The sequence below is a fragment of the Danio aesculapii genome, chromosome 12 (genome assembly GCF_903798145.1).
Source record: "Danio aesculapii chromosome 12, fDanAes4.1, whole genome shotgun sequence".
Taxonomy (NCBI): domain Eukaryota; kingdom Metazoa; phylum Chordata; class Actinopteri; order Cypriniformes; family Danionidae; genus Danio; species Danio aesculapii.
In genome coordinates, this window is record NC_079446.1 from 25,946,233 (window position 1) to 25,968,299 (window position 22,067).

The 22,067-nt window shown below is 36.9% G+C and overlaps 1 protein-coding gene across 18 annotated transcripts in view; it reads left to right on the forward strand.

Annotated features, from left to right (window-relative positions):
* The first annotated feature begins 9,066 nt into the window (after positions 1 to 9,066).
* The window catches only part of nrxn1a (neurexin 1a), a 317,361-nt gene continuing 304,360 nt past the window's right edge, over positions 9,067 to 22,067 (forward strand). For 12 of the 18 annotated variants that reach the window (XM_056468880.1, XM_056468881.1, XM_056468889.1 and 9 more), the window contains exons 1-3: positions 9,067 to 9,441; positions 11,605 to 12,904; positions 21,131 to 21,148. In XM_056468880.1, coding sequence (XP_056324855.1) covers positions 12,193 to 12,904; positions 21,131 to 21,148 — 730 coding nt within the window. In that variant the 5' untranslated portion in view covers positions 9,067 to 9,441; positions 11,605 to 12,192. The remainder of the gene's footprint in view (positions 9,442 to 11,604; positions 12,905 to 21,130; positions 21,149 to 22,067) is intronic. The other 6 variants (XM_056468883.1, XM_056468888.1, XM_056468896.1 and 3 more) reach the window with 1 other exon arrangement.

The following is a 22,067-nucleotide window of genomic DNA, read 5'->3' on the forward strand; positions in this document are numbered from 1 at the left end:
TCCCCTCATTTTCAATATCTTAAAATGTAGTTCTTTTCTCAGATTATTCATTCATTCATTCATTCATTCATTCATTCATTTTCCTTTAGCTAAGTCCCTTATTTACCAGGAGTTGCCACAGCGGAATGAACTGCCAACTATTCTGGCATATGTTTCATGCGGCGGATGCCCTTCCAGCCGTAACCCAGTACTGGGAAACTACGGCCAATTTTGTTTACCGGAGCACCGGGAGGAAACCAATGCGAACACAGAGAGAACATGCAAACTCCACACAGAAATGCCAACTGGCCCAGCCAGGACTCAAACCTGCAGCCTTCTTGCTGTGAGAGAGCAGTGCTAACCATTAAGCCACCACGCCGCCCCTTCTTTTCTCAGATTAAATCCACACTATTTTTTTCTTTAAAATGGTTTGTATGTTTTTGCTGAAGTTTAGCTAACTTTAAACATAACTTGTGCCACTGTAAATTTGGCCAAATCAGATAATAATAGAATAAAGTAAATGTATGTTTCAAATATGCCACATCACTCTAATTGCTTTCTTCTGTATTATACAAAAGAATCATGAATTAGATTTACATGTGTTCTCCCATGTTTCCACACAGTTACTCATATAGGTCAATATAAGTGTGTTTAATTGCATGGATTTATTATCCAAGATATGTCTGTCTTTATACAGTATTTCCACTGTATTTACCAATTTTGATAAAACTTGTTTTATTTGCAGTTTCCTACAATTTTTTTGGATTAATACCACACCAAGAAACCTATTTAGCATACACTGAAAAAAATGAATCATGATTAAGTTTATCAAGTTTATCACAGCTTATCAACTGTTTGATTTGATTGTTGATGTTGTTGATGTTGTCAGATTTCTTAGAATCAAATCTAAATCTGTTCAAATAGAATATTATTAGATTTAATGTGTTAAAAGATATGAATATGGTATAAATATATCCAGTTGTAGAAAAAATGCCAGTTCCAATTAGTTCAATTTTATGATATTGGTTTGCTTAATATTCAGGGTCAAAATTGACGCAGTTCCATACTCCACATAAGAGACGAATTAATAAAAAGCATTTAAAACACATTTGATTTATTGAGATTATTTTATAAATCTTCTTAATTGATTCACAGATGTTTAACTAACAAATATCAATCACATAAAGTTTTAATCAAATCAAATTTAATCAAACAAATTAAGTTGAACATAATTAAATTTGTTGGTCACACTTTATTTTGATTGTCCGTTTGTTGAATTTAAGTTGCATTGCATCTACTGTACATGCCAACTAATTCTCATTAGGTTATAAGTAGACTGTTAGGTTAGGGTTGGGGTTAGGGTTAGTGTAAGTTGACATGTACTTGCAAAGTTTCCTATAGTCAGTTAAATATCTGTTGAAGGAGCATATCAACAGATATTAAGCAGACAGTCTACTAATACTCAAATGGGCCATCAAAATAAAGTGTTACCAATTTTGTTTTTTTTTTAATTCAACACATATAAATTGTTTGCAACAATTTTGCAGACACCATTTTTTTCAGTGTTATCCAAACAGGTGCAAATTTTATATGCAATCAGAATACATAAAACCTATTCGTTAGGCCTAAATATTTTTTTTTTAGTGTAAACTCTTCCTATACCTTCACTCAAAAAATATTTTATTTTTGCTAATTATTAAACCTACTTATTTAAAAAGAGCCGGAACAACTCAATTTTTGAGATTTTTGTTCTTACAGCTTAATTGTTTTATGTTCAATCCACCTAAATTTGTAAAAGCTAAAAAGTGTTTTCCCAACACTTCACGAGTTCACACTTGCAATAGTTTCAGAATAAAGCGTATTTGGCGTGCTGTCCGGGGAGAGGGCTCTGAGCTCAGGGAAGACACCCAAACTCGAGTTATTCCTCTTATCAGGAAACAAAGAGGAATAGGGATTCGAGCGAAGTATCTAGCCCGGCCCCAGAACGCTCCCCCCGGGATTGTAATGCTTAAGAGGTGAGGTGACGGGGTGGTGGAGGGATGCTAAAGTCGTAAGATGCTGCAGGTAAGACAGCTTTGGTATGTATAGGGGTTTGGTCAAGAACTGATTGGATAATAGAATAATTGTCAATGACGTATTTGATACTGAAACTTCTGCGCGTGCTCCTCCCGAAATTTGTTTATAAAACATCACAAATCGATAGTGTGGAATCCAGCATTTTTAAAGTGTTCATTATAATTATTTTCTAATCTATAATACAATTTTTTTTAATTTCTCAAGTAACATAGTTTTTATTTTCTCAATGTTTAATGACAATTAGTTTACATTAAACCACAATTTAACTTATTTGTTTCTATTGCAATCACCTTCATAAGCTGTGCTACGACAGGTAATCAAAATGATGATTTTATTCTCATCTCGAATATCAACCATTCTGATGAAGCGGCATAAACATATTAAAAAAAAAAACCAAAGCTTTCCCCATGAAAGCATGCATGTCATCTCACGCCTCACCATAAGTGCCTGAGGAACTCACACCTCATGTATTAAAACACCTCCGGTTTCACACGTGTAGCGACTGGGCCTGTTACCAATGCAATGTTTTGACGTGGAGGGACGAGTCATTGAACCATGCAACTATTGAGTACAAAGCTGGAGGTTCCCAAGGGAGCTCTGTCCCACTTTTCTTGTCAAAAGATAATAGCTAACTGAGCAGAAGAGGGGACATCGAACAGATTAGTTTCTGAGCGTCCTGATTCTGAGCAATCCTATACCCACAAGATGGTGCCCAAACTGCTATTTACAGAAGAATTTGAATATATCCTTCTTGATCCCACCTTATATTATTGACTGCTTTGTGTTGTATAAAATATTGATTACAGTGTACATATCGGGTACTTATGTGTTGTGGCGCTGTGCTTTACTGTATGTAGAGTGGAAAATGCATACTATTTGCACTTTCTAATTTTAGATGGTGACTGTGAGCCAAGTGAAGAGGATTCCAGTTGTGAGGTTTGCATGCAATATTCATACGCTACTTTTATTTGGAGCCCTGCAGTGAACCAACCCATGATGCTTGACTTATTGTAGCAGCAAATGTGAATCTCGTTATATCTGTACAAAACATGTCAACAATGACTGATTTGCATCAAATTATTTAAAGGAATACTCTTTTTTTCTCATTTAAAGAGTTAAACGGTTGAGTTTTACCATTTCTGAATCCATTCAGCCATTCTCTGGGTCTGCAGCACTTTAAGCTTACCTTAGCATAGATCATTCAATCAGATTAGACCATTGGGTTTGAGTGAAATGCTAATGGTCTAATCCAATTCAATGATTTATGCTAAGCTAAGTTAAAAGTGCTTCTGCAAGACCCAGAGTTCGGCTGAATGGATTGATGATAAAACTGTGGATTGTTTAACTCTAGAAGAGTGCAAAATGAGCCTATATACAGTACAAAAAATGTGTGTTTCTTTAAAGGATTATTTCAGTTTTATTGTAAAAGTAGGGGATAGTATGTTAAAGTTCAGTGTTTCTCAACCACGTTCCTTGAGGACCACCAGCTCTGCACATTTTCCTGGTCTCCTTAACCAAAAGATCATCAGTTCATTAGCAGAGACTGAAAGACCTGTAATAGGAGTGACAGACAAAGGAAGCATCCAAAACACGCAGTGCTGGTGGTCCTCCAGGAGCGTGGTTGAGAAACACTGGTGTAGTTAAACCCAAATTTTCATCATTTACTGTTCCTTTGTTCAAAACCTATTGGAGTTTGTTTCTTCTGTTGAACACACAGGAATATATACTGAAGATTTGAGATTTGAGAGAAGAGAGAGATTTGAATCTGACACTTGATGACGAAGAGTGGCAGGGGATTTTAAAGAATGTTAAAATAGCATCTAGGGATGCTAAAATAAGCCTTATACAGTTTAAGATTATACACGGTTTTGGTGGACTCCTTTTAGTACTGTTTAAGCTCGAGTTAAAATGCACACCTTATTGTTGGAGATGTAAGACTGAGAATGGTGATTTAGTTCATGCTCTTGTACAAAAATTCAAGATTTCTGGAAAAGAGTTCATGAACACATTTACTTGGTTTTAGATTTTCACTTTTCACTCTGTCCTAGACTGTTTATACCATAGATATTTACATTAGATGTCTCCTGCTCTATTGGTGTCTATTGGAAGGAATGCGTCAATAGTCACCATTTTAGTACAGGGTAGCACTCCTTTGAAATGAATGTGAGACCAAGTTGTAGTGGAGGACTGGCCACCCAGAGATATATACACATGTATACATATATCGATGATCGGGAGTTTTCCCAGTGGTCAGTATGCAAATATCTTTTTAAATTACAAAAAATTTAATTTTACATCCCTTATCTACATTGATAGATAAGTGACTGCATGGGCTTTTTTGATAAAGAGCATGTGTTTGTGTGCATGGAAGTGCATTATCCTTCCTACCTGTTAAACTTGATCTAATCAGTGTCCTGAAACACACACCATCTCCTGCTTTCACTTCTAAGTCTAACGAAGAAAGTGATTTATTTGAATCCCCGTTATGAACGACTCGTTCACTTAGCTGCAAATAACACAAGTTTCTAGCACCGCAGCGTCATGTTGTCATATTTAATTTACATCGTTTGCTTATTTTATTGAAACAAACTAGCATGAGCCTGGTATTTAGTGCGAGTTGGTGCTACTTTCCTTATGATTAATGCAGTAAGAGACTGTATTATCATCAATAACGTGACTCGTTTAGCACAAAAGTTCGTAACATATAAAAACATAAAAAAAGAAATCTGACCTATGAAATGTTTTGCTGCTCGTTATTACATCCGTACACGGCGCTAAAGTCTTCACACTGGCTTAAGTCTTAACTAGTGCAGTTGAATAACATTTGTACAAATGTGGTGGTGCTATTGACACATGTTCAGGGTCCAGTATATATTTATTTGTTTATACTAGTGGTTGGACAGATAACGAAATAAAAGATAAAAACATAAAATCCTGGGTCCAACCCAGTTTATTGATTGCCAGACAAATAATTCTTAGGTGCTGGATATCAGAAGATGCCCATTCCCTTCAAGAATGGGCAGTAGAACTTGCTAGAGTGGCCACATTTGAAAAAATGTCTCATAAGCAAATGGACAAGCTAAACCTATACTATAAAAATGGTCCAAGTACTTAACCTGTTTGGAAATTGAATGGTAATAAATGTGTGAGAAATATACTAATTGTGACAGTCTAAATGTGATATGTTATTGACTGAACTTACCTCTGCATTTTTTTATTGTATTTTGTTTTAATTTTCTCTTCATTATATAAAGATGGAGGCTTTAACTGTATTTAATCATAGCCCAGCCGGGACCTTAAAGTCGTTGTTAGGGATTAGTTTGGTTTGGGTTTTTTAAAAGGGTAAAATTTTGATTCTTTACGGAGTTGTATTCTGTATTCCATTCTGAAATTTGCCTGAGAATCAATAACACTGTTAGTCACCAAAATATAGTAAAAACGACCCCATTCATCCTGCAAGCTCATCACTGAAAACCCAGGTTTTAGTGGGTTAACTAAATTAAATAATATTTAATTATTTATATTTAATTATTAGTTCAAAGTATAGGGACTTTGTGAATCAGACTTGTTCCAAAACCTGGAAGTATTGTAAGTAGGCATGGGATGATAACAGTTTTCAAGGTATAGCGTGTTTTGGAAAAGTCAAGATTTTAAAACCATCAGAATTTTCTGTTATAGCGTTCCTACAAGCATTTTTATTGTTTTTTGTTGGACAACAGTATCTTCAGCAGATATCCAAAGAGGCCGTTTTAAACTGTAATGAAATCAGTGTTTTTGAAACTAATGAAGACAGCAGAAGTCAGTGATTCATTTCAGTTATTTAGCCTGACTTTTTGTGACATGTTTACTGATCCAAAATATATTAAATGTTTCTCAAAATAAAATATATTGTGCTCAAAGGGAAAAAAGTTGCAGTTTTTTACCCAGACATTTAAAAAGAATTTATTTTAGAGCAGTAATCACAATACTGTTAAACCGTGATATTTTTATACAAGGTTATCATACCGTCAGAATCTTATACTGGCCCATGCCTAATCTTAAGTACATAGCTTATTCCTCTGTATGTCCACACTTGAAGAGGAATGACAATAAAGCTCGACTTGACTTGACTTGACTTACACAGCCTACATCTGCTTAACTTAGAATAATCCGTTTGACTTCGAGTGTCATGCTGTCTCATAAATGGACATTGGGAAGCAAGAATTGATAGTAGTCTTTGATAGTAATCAATGCCATGTTTAAATGCTTCACCACATTTTGACAGATAAACTTTTTTCCTTTTTTTCCCCCCTTCTCTTTTTTTGGATATGCATGACCGGTTCAGTCACATCTGTAATGTTAACCAATAGGAGTTCATTCTTCCGTTAATGGCTTTCAAGCACAGCAATGAAACAGAGACGATTATACTGCGATTTAGCTGGAAATTTAGAAAATTATTTTGGAGCTATGGCAAAAATATGTGTAGTTTAGTAAACTAATTTTCAGAGGATGACGTTCTTATGATTGCTTGCAGCTGTTCCTGCATTATTCAATTTATGATCCACCAATCAGACAATTGCTAAGCCACTATAAATACCCTAAGTACCATATAACAGCCATCTTTGTTTTGAAGGATCCCCCCTTCCACCCCTACTCCTCCTCCTTTCCTAGATGGGTGGCACAGTGGCCCAGTGGTTAGCACTGTTGCCTCACAGCAAGAACGTCACTGTTTCTAGTCCTTACCAAGCCAGCAGACGCTTCTGTACAGCTTTTACACGTTCTCCCTGTGCTCCCGTGGGTTTCCCCAATCACTATCTGTTCATTAGCTCCTACAGCAGGGAAGTTCTCGAGATCTGCGTGAGCTCAAACTCCCCTCTCGCCTTTATAATCAATCATCAGCTAAGTGTGAACTCTTGAACCTGCCTTTATCAAACGTCTTCAAGGTTTATTTATATACTTGTTTATTAGGGGAGTCAGTTGATAGTGACGCCTTCTCAATGACATCACTCACGTCCACAAAAATGACAAGTGGTGATTGGTGGGAGTAATTGGTTGAGTAAGCAACATGACATGCAGTGGTGGAATGAGTACTGAAAAATCATACTCAAGCAAAAGTACCATTACTTGCCCAAAATTGTAGTGCAAGTAGATGAAAAGTATCTGTTGTAAATATTACTTAAAGTATGAGTAAAAAGTAGCCATTTTAAATGTACTCAAGAGTAGGTAATAGTGAGTGTTACACTGTAAAAAGTTGATGCATTTACATGCAGTTTGTTCAGGGATGTGTAAACGTAACATTCTGTAGTGCGTTTAGTGATCTTTCTATATTCATCGTTACTTTCAACTTTCCTTCCATTGTTTGTTTGTTCTGTCCTTCCTTCATTCATTCATTAGTTCCTTCCTTTGTTACTCCCATCATTCATTCGCTCATTCATTAGTTTGTTCGTTTGTTTGTTCTCTCGTTTATTCATATTTTTGTTTCTTCCTTTAATAGGTCCTTTGCTCATTCATTAATTAGTTTGTTCATTCCTTCCTTTGTTTGTTCAGTCCTTCCTTAAATCTTTCATTCATTTGCTCCTTCCTTCATTTCTCCCTTCATTTTTTTAAATGACTCATTCGTTTGTTCATTCATATTTTGTTCCTTCCTTCGTTAGGTCTGTTGTTCATTAATTCATTCATTCATTCATTCCTTAGTTTGTTCAGTCCTTTCTTGAATCCTTCCTTCATTCATTTGGTCCTTCCTTCATTCATTAGTTTGCTCCTTCCTTCATTCGGCCCTTTCTTGCATTCTTCATTCGTTCTATTTAGTGATTCTTTCATCTGACTTCGGTCATCTATGTGCATCTATATGGTTATTCTATGTCTATGTGCGATTTAATTGGACTGATTTTTCTACTTTAGCAAATCACCATAGACAAGAAAGAAATAACAAAAAAAGTAGTGACTGAAGGTTGAAGGAAAATAGTGGAGTAAAAGTACAGATAAAGTACTAAAAAGGTACACGTACACATTTTTAAAACTACTTAGCAAATTACAATTTGAGTATTTGTAATTTGTGACTTTACACCACTGATGAACACGACAGTATATTTACCAAAGTCCTAAATTTAAACAGTAGCTTAGCACACAAAAATGTGTGAACATGTCATTAAATTTACCTTCACATTAAAAAATTCTGCTTGATTGTTTCTTTTCTGTGTATCGATTAAAAAATAAAAAATAAAAAACAGGCCTATGTAACCGTTTTAAATCTCATAACTCAAAGGTTCCAAGATCGGTCAGGCCTGAGTTTCGCTCATTAGCGTGTAGAGAGTTTCAAATGAAAAACCCGGAGTGGAGTTTGAGTCGTGCGATGATAGCGGGAAGCAGAAATCTGTCACTCTGCTCCATTCATAAACTGTTCCAGACCATCTTTCAGTATGTGTGTTGCTTGGCGACACACACAGCTTGACAGTTCTTTTTGGAGCTACTTTCGTTGGTGGAGAAGAAATAAACAAAGTAATCTGCCATTTTTTTTTCCTGAAACGTAAGTTACTGAATGTTAATTGCTGTAGATGTTTTTTAAAGAATGGTTTTAAATAAACATTACAGTAGCTAGAAAATAATCATGCATGTATGCATGCATATGGCCAAATTAAAGTCATGTTGAGATCATTATTTCATTCATCATGACATCATTACATATTAATGCAGACACTGTTTAGTGTGTACACGTATACAGGTTTATTAAAACCCAAGTAAAATCCTACATATAACCTTTTTATTTGAGTTTATAAAAAAAATACATTTAATGCGCCAAAGTGAGTCCTCCCTGCTATTATTACAGATCAGCACGCACATTTCTAATGTAAAACGTGAGCAAATGGCTTTGTGTAGCAGACATGAAGCAGTTTGCTCATCTGTATGTGGAGTTGCTAATAACGGTGAGCGCTGTCCAAGGTGCTGCAGCGCTCAGCCCCGCCCCGCCCGTCTCCATCACACACACTAACCGGGAGACACGTGACGCGATGTGCTGACAGTCCCTGGCAAAGCTCGCCTGAGAAACACATCGCACCTTGTCTTGCACACAGAACAGGGAGCGAAATCTTCTATTTTATATATATGCCGAGAAAAAAAACTTATCATTTACACTGGAAAATTTCGTAAGCATGAACCGTTTTGTACTGAATATTAATTGCTCGTTGGCTCCTTTTTGATTTTGATTTTTAATCTATTGGGACTTTGGAGATCCGCATACGCAATTTTTATCGTTGCCATTTCTTCTGCTCGTTCGACACCCATGCAGTGATTTTTTTTAAATAAATAGGCTATATATCAGATGAAAGCCTGAATCGATGTGGAGGAAATCAACCAGCTTCGTCGGTGAGGTTGAGCTGTTAAGGGGCGCACGATGGTCCATTTCTCAAGGTAAAAGAATTAAGATTTGCTTAAGTGTGATTTTAAGGCGTATTTAAGGTTATTTGTGAGAGTTATGCTTGCGCTTCACGCGCTCAATGCAGTCACGCGCAGGTGAGATGATGCAGCTGGGCTCGATTTCTGTTTAATTGTACCGTACTACCGATTCATTCGTGTTTACGGCTGGCCTTTGCTTCATCTTAAGCGATATTTGATGACTCCCTATTTTCCTGTCCTCCGCGTCGGGAAGAGAGGCGTGTTAAAGGTGGCTTTCTCTCAGTTCGAGCAGATGGTGCTTGATTATTGGTTATGTTTTGCGCATCTGAGTCATAGCCGATGTTAATCAAGGGAAATGAGAAAAAAGGATTGATGAAATGGCCATTGTTTCAAAGTTTTGATTTCAAACCATATATGCGTTTCAGGATCACGCCTTGAGAGACTGTAAATCTTATTCGCGAGGCTATTAAGATGATTGTATTATTCCAGATCTACAGTAGTACCCGATAGCGAGACATTACCGTAATCGTTTCGCGAATACGGTAAATAAGACTGCCCTCCTGTACGTTAATCGCGCATGATATGTTGTGTAAGATCCATCTGTGAAAGGGGTCGGTTGTTATCTTGCTAAGTAGCCCCCGTGTAAACCTGACAGTAAACACATAGGAATTCGAGCATGAAATGATTGGTTGAGATCAGTTGACAGACAGCCCAGAGGCCAGACAATTGCAGTGTCATTAATGCTTAAGAGGCGCGCGATAAGCCCCCGCCCTGGGCTCATTTTGGGATGCAGGACTTGAACTAAGCGAGGTTCACTGAATCAAACGAGATTTCCCCGTTACACAGTAGCGATGTTGCCGAGCGTTTGGGTCTTTCTGTAGTCCACCGATAGTCCTGTTGAAATCTACATGTGATGCAAAATGTTATTAATTGTTATGGAAAAGTGCAAAATACCTCAGTGAGGACTGGCTAAGTGTAAGGTGACTTACATAGCCTATGGTAAAATGTTACCTTTTATTATTTTATATTTTAAAATGCAATGCAGTACAAATATGTTAAATAATAGATACCTTTAACCAACAGATGACATCACATTTAATGTTTGATGTTTTGGGATATATATATATATATATATATATATATATATATATATATATATATATATATATATATATATATATATATATATATATATATATATATATATTGCTAATAATATACTTCTATATATTTAAGTTATAATTTTAAGTGTAAATTGTTGGCTGTATTTAATTTATCTTCTCTTTTTTTGGGGGGGGGGGGGACTGGGGGTTGGGGTGGTGATGAAGGTGACACTGGGTTCTGTCATTACATTTTTTACACAATTGCTAACAAGACCATTTTTAATGTTTTTTCTTCTTTTTCTACAACTGTGTTTATTATTTGCAGAAACAAACTGATTTAAAAATATATTACAGTGTATATTTACAGTTATATAAATGATCAGATAATATTTATATTGTGGAAATGGCATAAGAATGACAGAATGCTCCCTGTGATGCCTGTGACAACATCACTGTATTTTCTACAGTAGGTTTGTTACTGTACATATAGTAATCAGTATACTGTACATACAGGTTTGTAGCAGCTGGAACATTTCATGGTATTAAAGAGTAAATGTCATGAGAGGAATTGTTTTAAAAATAAACATAAAATGCCTCAAAACAAAAGACATATTGCCAATTAAAATAGAGAAATAATGAGCATGCTATTTTATGAGAACATTTTTGTACCTTTTTACATAGACTACAGTAGATCTGAAAACTGAAGGTTTAGGTTTCAAATTCAAGTTGTTTAAGTATTTATTTAAATATAAGTATTTGTAGAGAAAATAAGAAGTTTCATCAAGCAATGAAATGCCGTTGAGTTTTATGGTTCATAAAACACGAATTGTAATCATTCAAAATTAAAGTCTGAAAAAAACAGAATAGCAAATCAACGGTACTGTTGTAATTGAAGATTAATGCAATCAATACCAGCGTGAAATTGGTGGTTTCAATATCAATATCACTATGAAATTGTGGTTTTGTGTATACTTCATTGAACTGAGTGTATGCTGTCTATCTTTTTATTAAAAGGCCATCTTTTTTTGCTCTTTTCCTATGAAGAAATTAAGATTTTCCTTTCCATTCTTTTCAGATAATGGATCAATATGTCAAAACGGATGTGAATTGAAGGTTTGTGAACACTGAGGGCCCTACTAGGGCCTGCACGTTAACACTGCAAAGTGTACATTTTGCCTACTTTTCATTAGTGCTGACTTTAGGCCTACACAATGACTTTTAACTAGACTTAAATGACCCTGACATTAATGACCCTACATAGCATTAATGAACTCTCTGCTGTACAGCACTACACATGGCTGTAATTTATATAGATACTCTGATGACTTGGCCCCGCTGTAGCACACCTGGATCCCACTGAAGGTTTTTTTTTTTTTTTTAAAGCAAAGCAGCAGTCTTATTTTATTTATTTTTTTACTGTTTGGGCCTTAGCGACTCCCTTTATTGATTGATTTGTGTATCTAGAATTTTGAATAAGAGTTGGCCGTAACCCAGGCCTTCTCCCTCTCTCAGTGAACAATGAGTAAATTAACCCAAATGCACAGCAGTCCTGCACGTCATAGGGAGCTCTGTTACACTTTAGGAGCACATCACTAAGAGAGCCGAAGCATTTTAGTTTTCAATTTAGCTGTATTCCTAGTCCTAACCTCCTTTACCATTCACAATGAGCTTCTCAATGCGGAACGGTGCACATCTAATCTGGATAGGCCTACTGGTTTGTTGCCTTGTCGACATGGGGGCCAGCATGGAGTTCACTGGTGCAGAAGGCCAGTGGGCAAGGTTTCCCATGTGGAACGCCTGCTGCGAAAGCGAAATGAGTTTCAACATGAAGACCAAAAGCGCTCATGGACTTTTAGTGTACTTTGACGACGAGGGATTCTGTGACTTCTTGGAACTGCTCATCCACAATGGTAGACTCAGTTTGCGGTTCTCCATCTTCTGCGCCGAGCCGGCGACTGTGTTCTCCGACACAGCTGTCAATGACAGCCGCTGGCACGCCGTGACCTTGCGCAGGAATTTCAAAAACACTACTTTAGTTGTGGACGAAGAGATCAAGTGGGTGGAGGTAAAGTCGAAACGGAGGGACATGACGGTCTTCAGCCATTTATTCTTAGGGGGGATACCTCCTGAACTGCGATCTGTAGCATTACGCCTCACATCTTCAGCCATAAAAGATGAGGTTCCCTACAAAGGATGGATAACCAACCTGAGGGTGAACGGCTCCGAGCCGGTGCTTATCGGTAGCGATGGAGTCAACAGCGACATTTGTGAAGCCGACCACATTTGCCTGAATGGAGGAGTCTGCAGCATTGTCAACGATGAGCCCATTTGCGACTGCTCTGAAACAGGATTCCAGGGAAAAGACTGCAGTGAAGGTAAGAGGCCTGGATTCGTCGTCTCCGTTGTTGAGGTGTTGAAATGTCTTTTCAAACACAGCCCTTTCACTTCTTTTTTTCCCGTTTTCAACATTGCACTAGTTCCTCAGAGGCAGTGCATGCTACATCATGTCTTTTCCCGGCCTCCACATACAGGCCCAGTACATTACATGATTAGATTACGGTCAGAGAGTGCCAATTTCAGAGCATCCACGAACACCCTGTGTTTTTGATAACAATGACGTCAGAGATGCCAAATTAACTTAATATACTCTTGACACTGCACTGGCATTACAATTAAGTATGAAAATGATGCTGAATACATGCACACAAGCCCATGATTGAAGTATGGTGATTTGAATATTATTCTCCTTCGGAATTTTAAGGGGTTGGATGCTCTAATTACGTAATTAGCCAGATGTTCCATAGAGTCACTGTAATGACTTAGCCAAAGTTGCAATTCCAGTACATCACAGGAAAAAAAATAATAATGACATGCTCAATACAGAGTTCAGCAACCATAACAAAGCGTTTATTATTCCAACTTCACTAGTAAACCTCTACTACTGCACTTAGAGTGTTATTTGAAATACATAAGCAATTAAAACCAATGATGATGTAAATAAATCAATGGGGGTTGGGGGGGGGGGTTTCTGCTTCTTTTTTTGTGTGAAAATTGATGGTTGTATGCACATCAACACTTTAAGATTTCCATGTAAAGTCTGTTCCCTTTTGAATATGTATGTTCTGGTTGGTTTCCAAGTTTGACTTACTCCCTTGGTGTCCGATTTCACTGTTTTTATGTTCTTTCCATCTTTTTCTTCATTTTTACAACCGTCTCTGTGGACTGATCTTGATGTTGATGGATATTGTCTGGGTTAGGCCGTAAGCCGAAAAGGCACCATGTTGCCAAGGAAACTACATACCCACTGAGTAAATTTTGCCCTCCTGAAGCACAACAGAGAGACAGTACGTTTCACTGACAAATGTTCAAACTAGAATAGCAGTCGTGGTACGGTCTCTCTGAGAAATACATTGTCTAGTGGATTTGATGAGATTACGACAAAAGGGCAGGGCCCGCAGATGCTCGGCAGCTTGCTTAAAAGCAAGATGTGCCGCTCTCCAGCCTCTGTGCTGGTAGAAATGCATATCTTTGGCGGGTGAGTCAGAAAAGACCTGCCCACGCAGCTTTGAGTGGCCTCCATCACGCGCTTTTGGATGACACATGAGGATATGTGGAGATGGTGGAGGCCACGGGACGTGTCGCTCTGAATCATTAGCATTTTTATTTAATTTTAGAGAATCTTCTCGAGGCTAGTGCTGTTAGATGTTGGCGCTGCCTGCTTTCCTTTTTTCCCCACTTTAGATTGATTTGATGATTTAGTTGATCAATGGACTAATAAGCATTAATCAGGAAGAGCTTTAGTAAGGAATTTGGCTTGGTGACAGGAGCCAAAAGGTTTATTTGTTTAAACCAATCCATGATGGACAAAGTAAACTGTGGATATGTATGTACAGTTGAAGTTAGAATTATCAGCCCCCCTATTTATTTTTTTCTCCAATTTCTGTTTAACGGAGAGAATTGTGAGAACACATTTCTAAACATAAGCATTTTAATAACACATTTCTAATAGCTGATTTCTTTTATCTTGATGACAGTAAATAATATTTGACTAGATATTTTTCAAGATTTAAAGGCTTAAAGGCATTTAAAGGCTTAACTAGGTTAATTAGGTTAACTAGGCAGGTTAGGATAATTAGGCAAATCATTGTATAATGATAGTTTGTTCTGTAGACTATCGAAAAAAGTATAGCTTAAGGGGGCTAATAATTTTGACCTTAAAATGGCTTTTAAACAATTAAAAACTGATTTTGAACGAAAAAAACGACTTTCTTCAGAAGAAAATAATATTATCAGACTTATATTATCAGTGAATCATTTATTATCATATTATCATATATTATCAGTGAAAATTTCCTTGCTCTGTTACACATCATTTGGGATATATATATATATATATATAAAAATTAAATGGGGGCTAATAATTCTGACTTCAACTGTATGTACAGTACAGGCATGAAATATATTAATTGTGCAAGGGATTGTGAATAAGAAATATGGTATATTGGATATAGTGTATTTACATTTTTAAAAATATTTATAATATAACTAGACTTTATAATTAATTACTTAATTACTTTATAATTAAACTAGAATCATTTTGTTTTTCTTAATGTAAAAAAATATCTACATAATCACAGAAATCACTTTAAAGAATCCTTTGAGCATTGAAAAATTTCCATGGATCTTCATGAAACAACACAAAGAAAAAAATGGCAGAGAAACTCTTTTCCATCCTGAAATTGCTAAGAAATTTCACAAATAATTGCAAAACACTGGCAACTATTTTTTAATGACAGTGATGTGCTTAAAATGGAAATGTTTGCATTTGTAGTTTACACAGACGCAATAATGATATTGTTTACAAAAAAATTACAATTGAAAACTGATCAAAAACATTAGTATTTTCCCCAAAATGCCATTTTAATGTAATTAAATTATAAAACATTTCAGTTTAAGTTGGAAAGACAGTTGAAGTCCGAATTATTTGCCCCCCTGATTTAAATTTATTTATCTTTTAATAGCTGATTTCTTTTATCTTTGCCATGATGACAGTACATAATATTTTACTAGATATTTTTCAGTACACTAGTATTCAGTTTAAATGGCAGTTTAATGGCTTAACTAGGTTAATTAGGTTAACTAGGGAGGTTAGTGTAATTAGGAAAATCCTTGATGGTTTGTTCTGTAAACTATTGACAAAATATATAGGGGGCTAATAATTTTAACCCTAAAATGGCTTATAAAAAACTAAAAACAGCTTTTATTCTAGCAGAAATAAAACCAACAAGACTTTCTCCAGAAGAACAAACATTATCGCAAATACTGTGAAAATTTCCTTGCTCTGTTAAACATAATTTGAGAAATATTTAAAAAAGAAAAACAAATTGAAAGTGGGGCTAATAATTCTGACTTCAACTGTATGGTTAACACACATTTAAACTAAACATTTAAATGTTGCAAGACTTTTATAATATTTGTTGTTTTTTCAATAAATCCTTTTCTCCTCTGTAAAACATTTTCCCACTCAGAAAAAAAATCTGACCTTTTCTAAGGCCTTAGATTCTTTTACTTTTAATAATTTATTATCGCAATGACAAATCTCCAAATGCCACTGTTAAGGACACGCCAGCCATTATGATGGCTTAATTCATCAAATAAACCAGATATAGGCTTGCCGTGTTGTTCATTAAAACAACAGCATCGTTTTAAACTCCTCTTAGCCTAAATCTGTCCCAGCTTCAGTTATTAATGCAAATCTAGCCCTGCTTAGGAGAAAGCAGGCCACTTTGACTCATTCTGCCTCCATTCAGTCATTTGGTGTGTTGTCAGCTTCATGACTGAGGTGATCTGTTAGCTGACCAGCAACCATCGTTGCCAATAAAACACCCCGGCTTGTGTTCAGCGCAGATGGAAATCTAGTAGCTGCATATTAAATAGCTCATTGATGAATAGCTATTTTTCGCTTCAGAAACGTGCGCTTTTATCTCAGTCGACAAGGAAAAAAGTCAAGCACCACGAGAGATTGTGTACATGTTTGCAGATCTCAGGCAGGAAAGGGTGGTGTGTGGATTAAATATGTCCTTTCTCTCTGCACGTCCACTCCGTCATTCTCTCGACAGGCAGTTGTGGTAATAACCTTCTTTAGCAAAGCAGGTGTGGGGCTCTCAGCAGGAAAGGCAGTCCGCACAGCAAAGAAAAACACTGCTACGGGTAATGAGATATTTGGCCCTGCTGGGGTTAGAGAAAGGGCCTTATTTTGCGTTATTATGGTTAATGCTCTTACAAGTCTGCATTGGAAAGCCAAAAGGGTCTACTCTGTATCAGCTTGCAGCCATTGATACCTTATCTTTATGCTCTATTAACTGTATAATGTGCTCCGTCTCCCTGGTTAAAGATGGCTGTAAGGGATCTGCAATTGACGTCCGTGCGGTTTCGTATGCTTGGAGACTTTGGTTGGAGAATTGGATTGTGTTGGAGGGGTTGTTTACAACAGCGATTAGATTGTTTCAGCTCATCTCTTATCTTTGCGGTGGAGCTAATGTTGTAAGGGTCCATTCCTGGCTGTGCACTGTGTCGTTTAAGCATATTTTAGCTGGATTTTTCTGTGCTTTGCTATTGGACCTGTGCATATGAATGAGGGTAACGAAGTGCAGTTTACGCCCATTAACCTCTTGCTAACAAAATAAAGGACTCACAGGCATCAGCGTAATAATTTTAGTGACTTATTTAATCTCATTACCAGGGGGCAGTTTAAAGATGACAGGAAATAAGCTTCAGCCAAAAAAATTCAATTCTGCCAATTCCTTGCCCTCGTATTGTTTTAAACACGCAGGACTTGCCTTCGAATTAATATTTAAAGAAAAATATATCATTTAGAATTCTTCAGTTGTTGTATTGTTTGTTAATACAATTAAACCATCAATAGGAACCAGTACAAAACCTAAATTGTACTTTACCGTATGGACAAAAACAATTTTTGCGTTCCATTGAATACAATTTACAAAACAGATTTGAGTAATTATAATCTATACGTTTCAATAACTACATAAATATATAGATCAAAATACCTGGAAATAGATAAATTCACTTGGTTATTTAAACCACTTCAGTAAAAATAGCTTGACTAAAGGACACTCTTGATGTTCGCTGTATGGAAAAAAGATGTGTTTTGCATTCCACAGACAAACGAATATTAAACATGTTGAAGTGATGACAGTTTATTTCATGTGAACTATCACTTTGAGTAAATAAACATTTACACTTTCCTTGCATTACAACATCTACATAAATAAAGGAAATATTAACAATGCTAGTAGTATTTCTGTGATGTGGAAAAAATCATGAAATCCAGTCATAGAAATTGAATTTACTGATTAAAATGGTACATCACAAAATTCTGGATGAATATATGAAAGTATGATCGCACGTTGGAAATTTGAGAAGTTAAATAAAATGTATTCCATAAGTTCCTAAGACAAATGCATTGATAAAATTCATTCATTTTCTTTTCGGCTTAGTCCCTTTATTAATGTGGGGTCGCCACAGTGGAATGAACCGCCAAATACCGGATTCTGGTAAAATGGAATCCAACAAAATTAAACAGGAAAAAAAGTGAATTTGGAAATAAAAACTGGCATTAGTTTTTAAAATTCACTGGTATTTTGATGATGATGATGATAATAAAATAAATTTATAGGCCCTATGTAGATAAAAAAAATGCAGGCCCTTCAGTATAAAATGTAATAGATGTTGGAGCCCATTTTGTGTTTCATGGTACAAATATGTTATACAAGTTTGAATAAAGGTTGACAATATGTTTTGGCTAAACTGTAAACTATTTCTTCTATCACAAAATATATTTGTAAAATATGAAACATTAAAATAAATAAATTAGGCAAAGAGGAAACGATGTATGGAACGATGTAAAACAGTATAATCTTAAATAGTCTTCCACATAAGCATAAAAAAGTCAAGATTGAGTAAATAATCACAAAAAAAAAGCATTTTTAAATGGTCTGTCTCTTCAAATCAGAATGCGTTGTACATTTTACTACCTACATAAATTAATCAAATACAAACAGTCTAGGTGGAAAATGTGAAATAGTTATTAATTAAAGAACGACAACATAAAATGTCTTGACTTTTGTAATACTCGTGGTCTTTCCCCCTGTCTTGCAATCGACTTTCACCTTCCTTGATCCTACACCATCACTTGATAATCTTGAATGAAGGGGGAGCCCGTGTCAAATACACTGTATATTGAGAATTCCCCTATCAGTAGCGGATGAACCCTTTCCAGATGGACTAAGCTCACTAATCTCTCTGTACTGTAGATGACTGCAATATGGAACATGCTGCACATTGCTCCCTGTGGGGGAAATGTTAAACTAGATTTGGTGAAGAGGATTAAAATCCCCATCACTGGCGCAGTGACAATACATCAACGACGTAGCGCTATATTTAAAAGCTTTTACAGTAAACGCTGTTGATTTGCATATATTTACCAGTGTTTTCTGCTGTTTGTATTTAAATTCAGAGGAAACCCTGTACCCTACATTCACCCCGTTCCAACCGAATGGTCATTATCACAGTTTTTTCGAAGTTTTCGCCAATTGTTGTTGACAGCTAGATCTTTAGTGACTTTGCCGCTGCGCTATGCGGAGCGTACGCTCGTCATGCGATCCCTTTAGGCCAATTCGCTTGAGAATAACACACACTGACTTCCTGAAAAATGCTTTAAACGAGCATCTGGAGCTGCGGTCCTGTTTGTAAAGGGCTGCATGAGCGCCGGCGTCACATCGCGTTTGCCCCCTGCCTGCGTCGGCCCGTGCTGGAATAATGTGCGTGTAGGTCATCCTCAGTTTCTAGCTCTTGTTCTCTGCCAAATTTGGGGGCAGTATGCAAGGCCAGCACTTAAAAGAAGCTGTCAGCTCGATGAAAGCCTGCATGTCGCTGGCTCTGTGTGAGCTCTGCAGTGCTAAGGAGAGGCTACATGATCCTGATCTGTCAGTCAGTGAAATGTAAATACAACCGCTGTTCGGTCAGCCGGACTCTGAGAAGACCAGGCTGTGCTTATGTGTGTGTGGTGTTCTTTCAAAATGGCTGCTGAAGCCACACACACACATACACAGAGATACTGTATATCTACATTTCGGCCTTGTCGTGGCAGGTTTTGTAAGAGAGAACGTGACACACATATCTCTGCAGTGCGCAGGATAGGTTGAACACAAAATCAATAGAGCGGGTGCTTTTAAACTGCTGTGGAGTCTGGGTAGTTAGCGTCGGTTTAACCAGTGTTATTTTGAATGCCTTCAAGCTGTCAGTGGGATGAGTTTGCGCATTTGTCAAGGCAAGCAGGGTTTTGTCAGTCTCTTCATAAGCTGATAAGAGAGGATAGAAAATCACCTGTCATTTATCACCGCAACACTAACAGCAAAATATTTCTTTGTCATATTTTCTGGCATGGCACGCTTTCTTTTTTTTTCGTTAACGATTTTTTCTCTCCTTTGTTTTGTTTATTCATACATTCATCAGCATTTTTTTTGTTTTTGTGGCAGTAGTGGTGCATGCAATTTGTGTTTGGTCTGTTGGAGGAACCAGCTGCGGTAAGTCTCGGGTCATTTTTCTCCTCCTCAAGACGCAAAACAAGGAGGTAGGATTGGATGTTTCGACTTTAAGATAGCAAAGTCCACTTTTTTAGGGGGTCTTGGGTGAGTTGATCCAGGGTCACCAGAAGTAAAAGGTGTGTTGAATGAATGCATGAATGAAGGTAATGTACCCTTTTTGTTTTAGAACAGGACAAACAAAAGGTAATTTGGAGTTAAATAAATAAACAAATGCAAATTTTCAATGTAAATGGGGTGATTACATGACATGCATATGCATATACAGGTATTGTACAATTCTTTCTTCCTGACCTGACTGAATGATGTTGTTTTCTCTTAGTAGGTTCATGTTGCATCATCTACCGGCATTTTTATTTCCGAACACGTGCATGCTTCGCATCTAGCCCCTGTAAATTCCCCTCACAAGCACCATGAACGCCATTCAGATTGATAAATATTCATTCAAAAGATACAAATTGTTTTGAACAGTCCTTCAAAGCTCATCAAACGAAAACAAACTGACGTTTAATGTACCATTTCAATATCTCCTGAGGGAAAACAGCATATTTTGCTTTGTACAAAACACTTTTGGGAAATCAAATTGTAGCTTTCAGGGGTCCCACCCATTCTTTCAGTTTGATTTTTAATTACAGTTTGCATGCTTGCACATGATCATTGATGATACTGTTAAGACTTCACCATGTGTTTTATCAGCTTTCGAACAACGTAATACTGTGTTACCATCATCTCACCATGGAACCACATACTTTAAGAGTACTATAATGAGATTAGATCTTGAGGGGGACAGAGGACACGTAAAGTCAAATAAACCCTCACGTCTCCACATTTTTCCATGGTAATGAATGTTTGGCCTGGGCACAGGATGATAAGACGCATGGTAACCACGGTAATCCTCAAGGCTGGGCCACCTTCCAGTCTGCATGCTTCTTAATCAATGTCTCCTTCTCTCTCTTCACGCCTCGGCCGCCCCTCCAGAAGAGGCCTATGTAGGAGGTGGGTACATGGTTTTTATTTTCTATTCTTTTCATCCAACCCCTTTCCCTACTCATGTACTTCTCTCTGTCTTCATATTTCAACCGTTTCTTTTAGAAATATTCTATATTTCCTCTTTGATTTGAATAACGGTACGCAAACAGTAGATGGAACCGGTGTACACACAGGTAAAAGGTATGCAACTTCATTCAGCTTTGTTGTTAAGAGCACTACCTTAATTAGAGGTTGTCAGTAAACACGTGGTTCACTTCAATCGGTGTGCTCTACTAAGCAGAAACCAGAGGCTGGAGCAAAATGGATGCCATCTTGTTTAAATTACCTCTAAAGATGCAGACACATGATTAGCTCCCGTTATGAGCTTGAGAAATCTAATATAGAAGCTGCATCCCCAAATGGCACACTGTACACTATGTACTTATGCACTTACACACTCAACAGCATGGCATATGTATGTAGTGTTGTCCCATATGGAACATTAATGTTTTTTTTTACTATGCGGAAAATCAAACTGTAACCCTGATGACGTTTGACGGTTGCCAAATTAGTGAAATAAATGACTACCAAATAATACCTGTCATAGGTATAACCTCATTCACCATCAGGATGTGGTATAATCACTCTCGTAGGACAATTTTGCTCTCACAATCCAAAATAAATAAAGCAATCCAACATCAGTGGCCAAAAGCTCCGCCCCTTCCCCTACGTGAGCAAAGCAGTGGCTGCTGAGTGTGTGAAGTGTCCAACAATCCACACTTCATTTTACCGGTTGAATAAGTGCATCATCCAGATATTTAAAGTGCACTTATATTTTATAGAGTTTTCAATGTGAACGCACTACTTACACTATTTATACTACAAGATGGCATAGAGTAGTGCATAAGTATGCGATTTGGGACGCACATAGAGTGAATAAATGGCA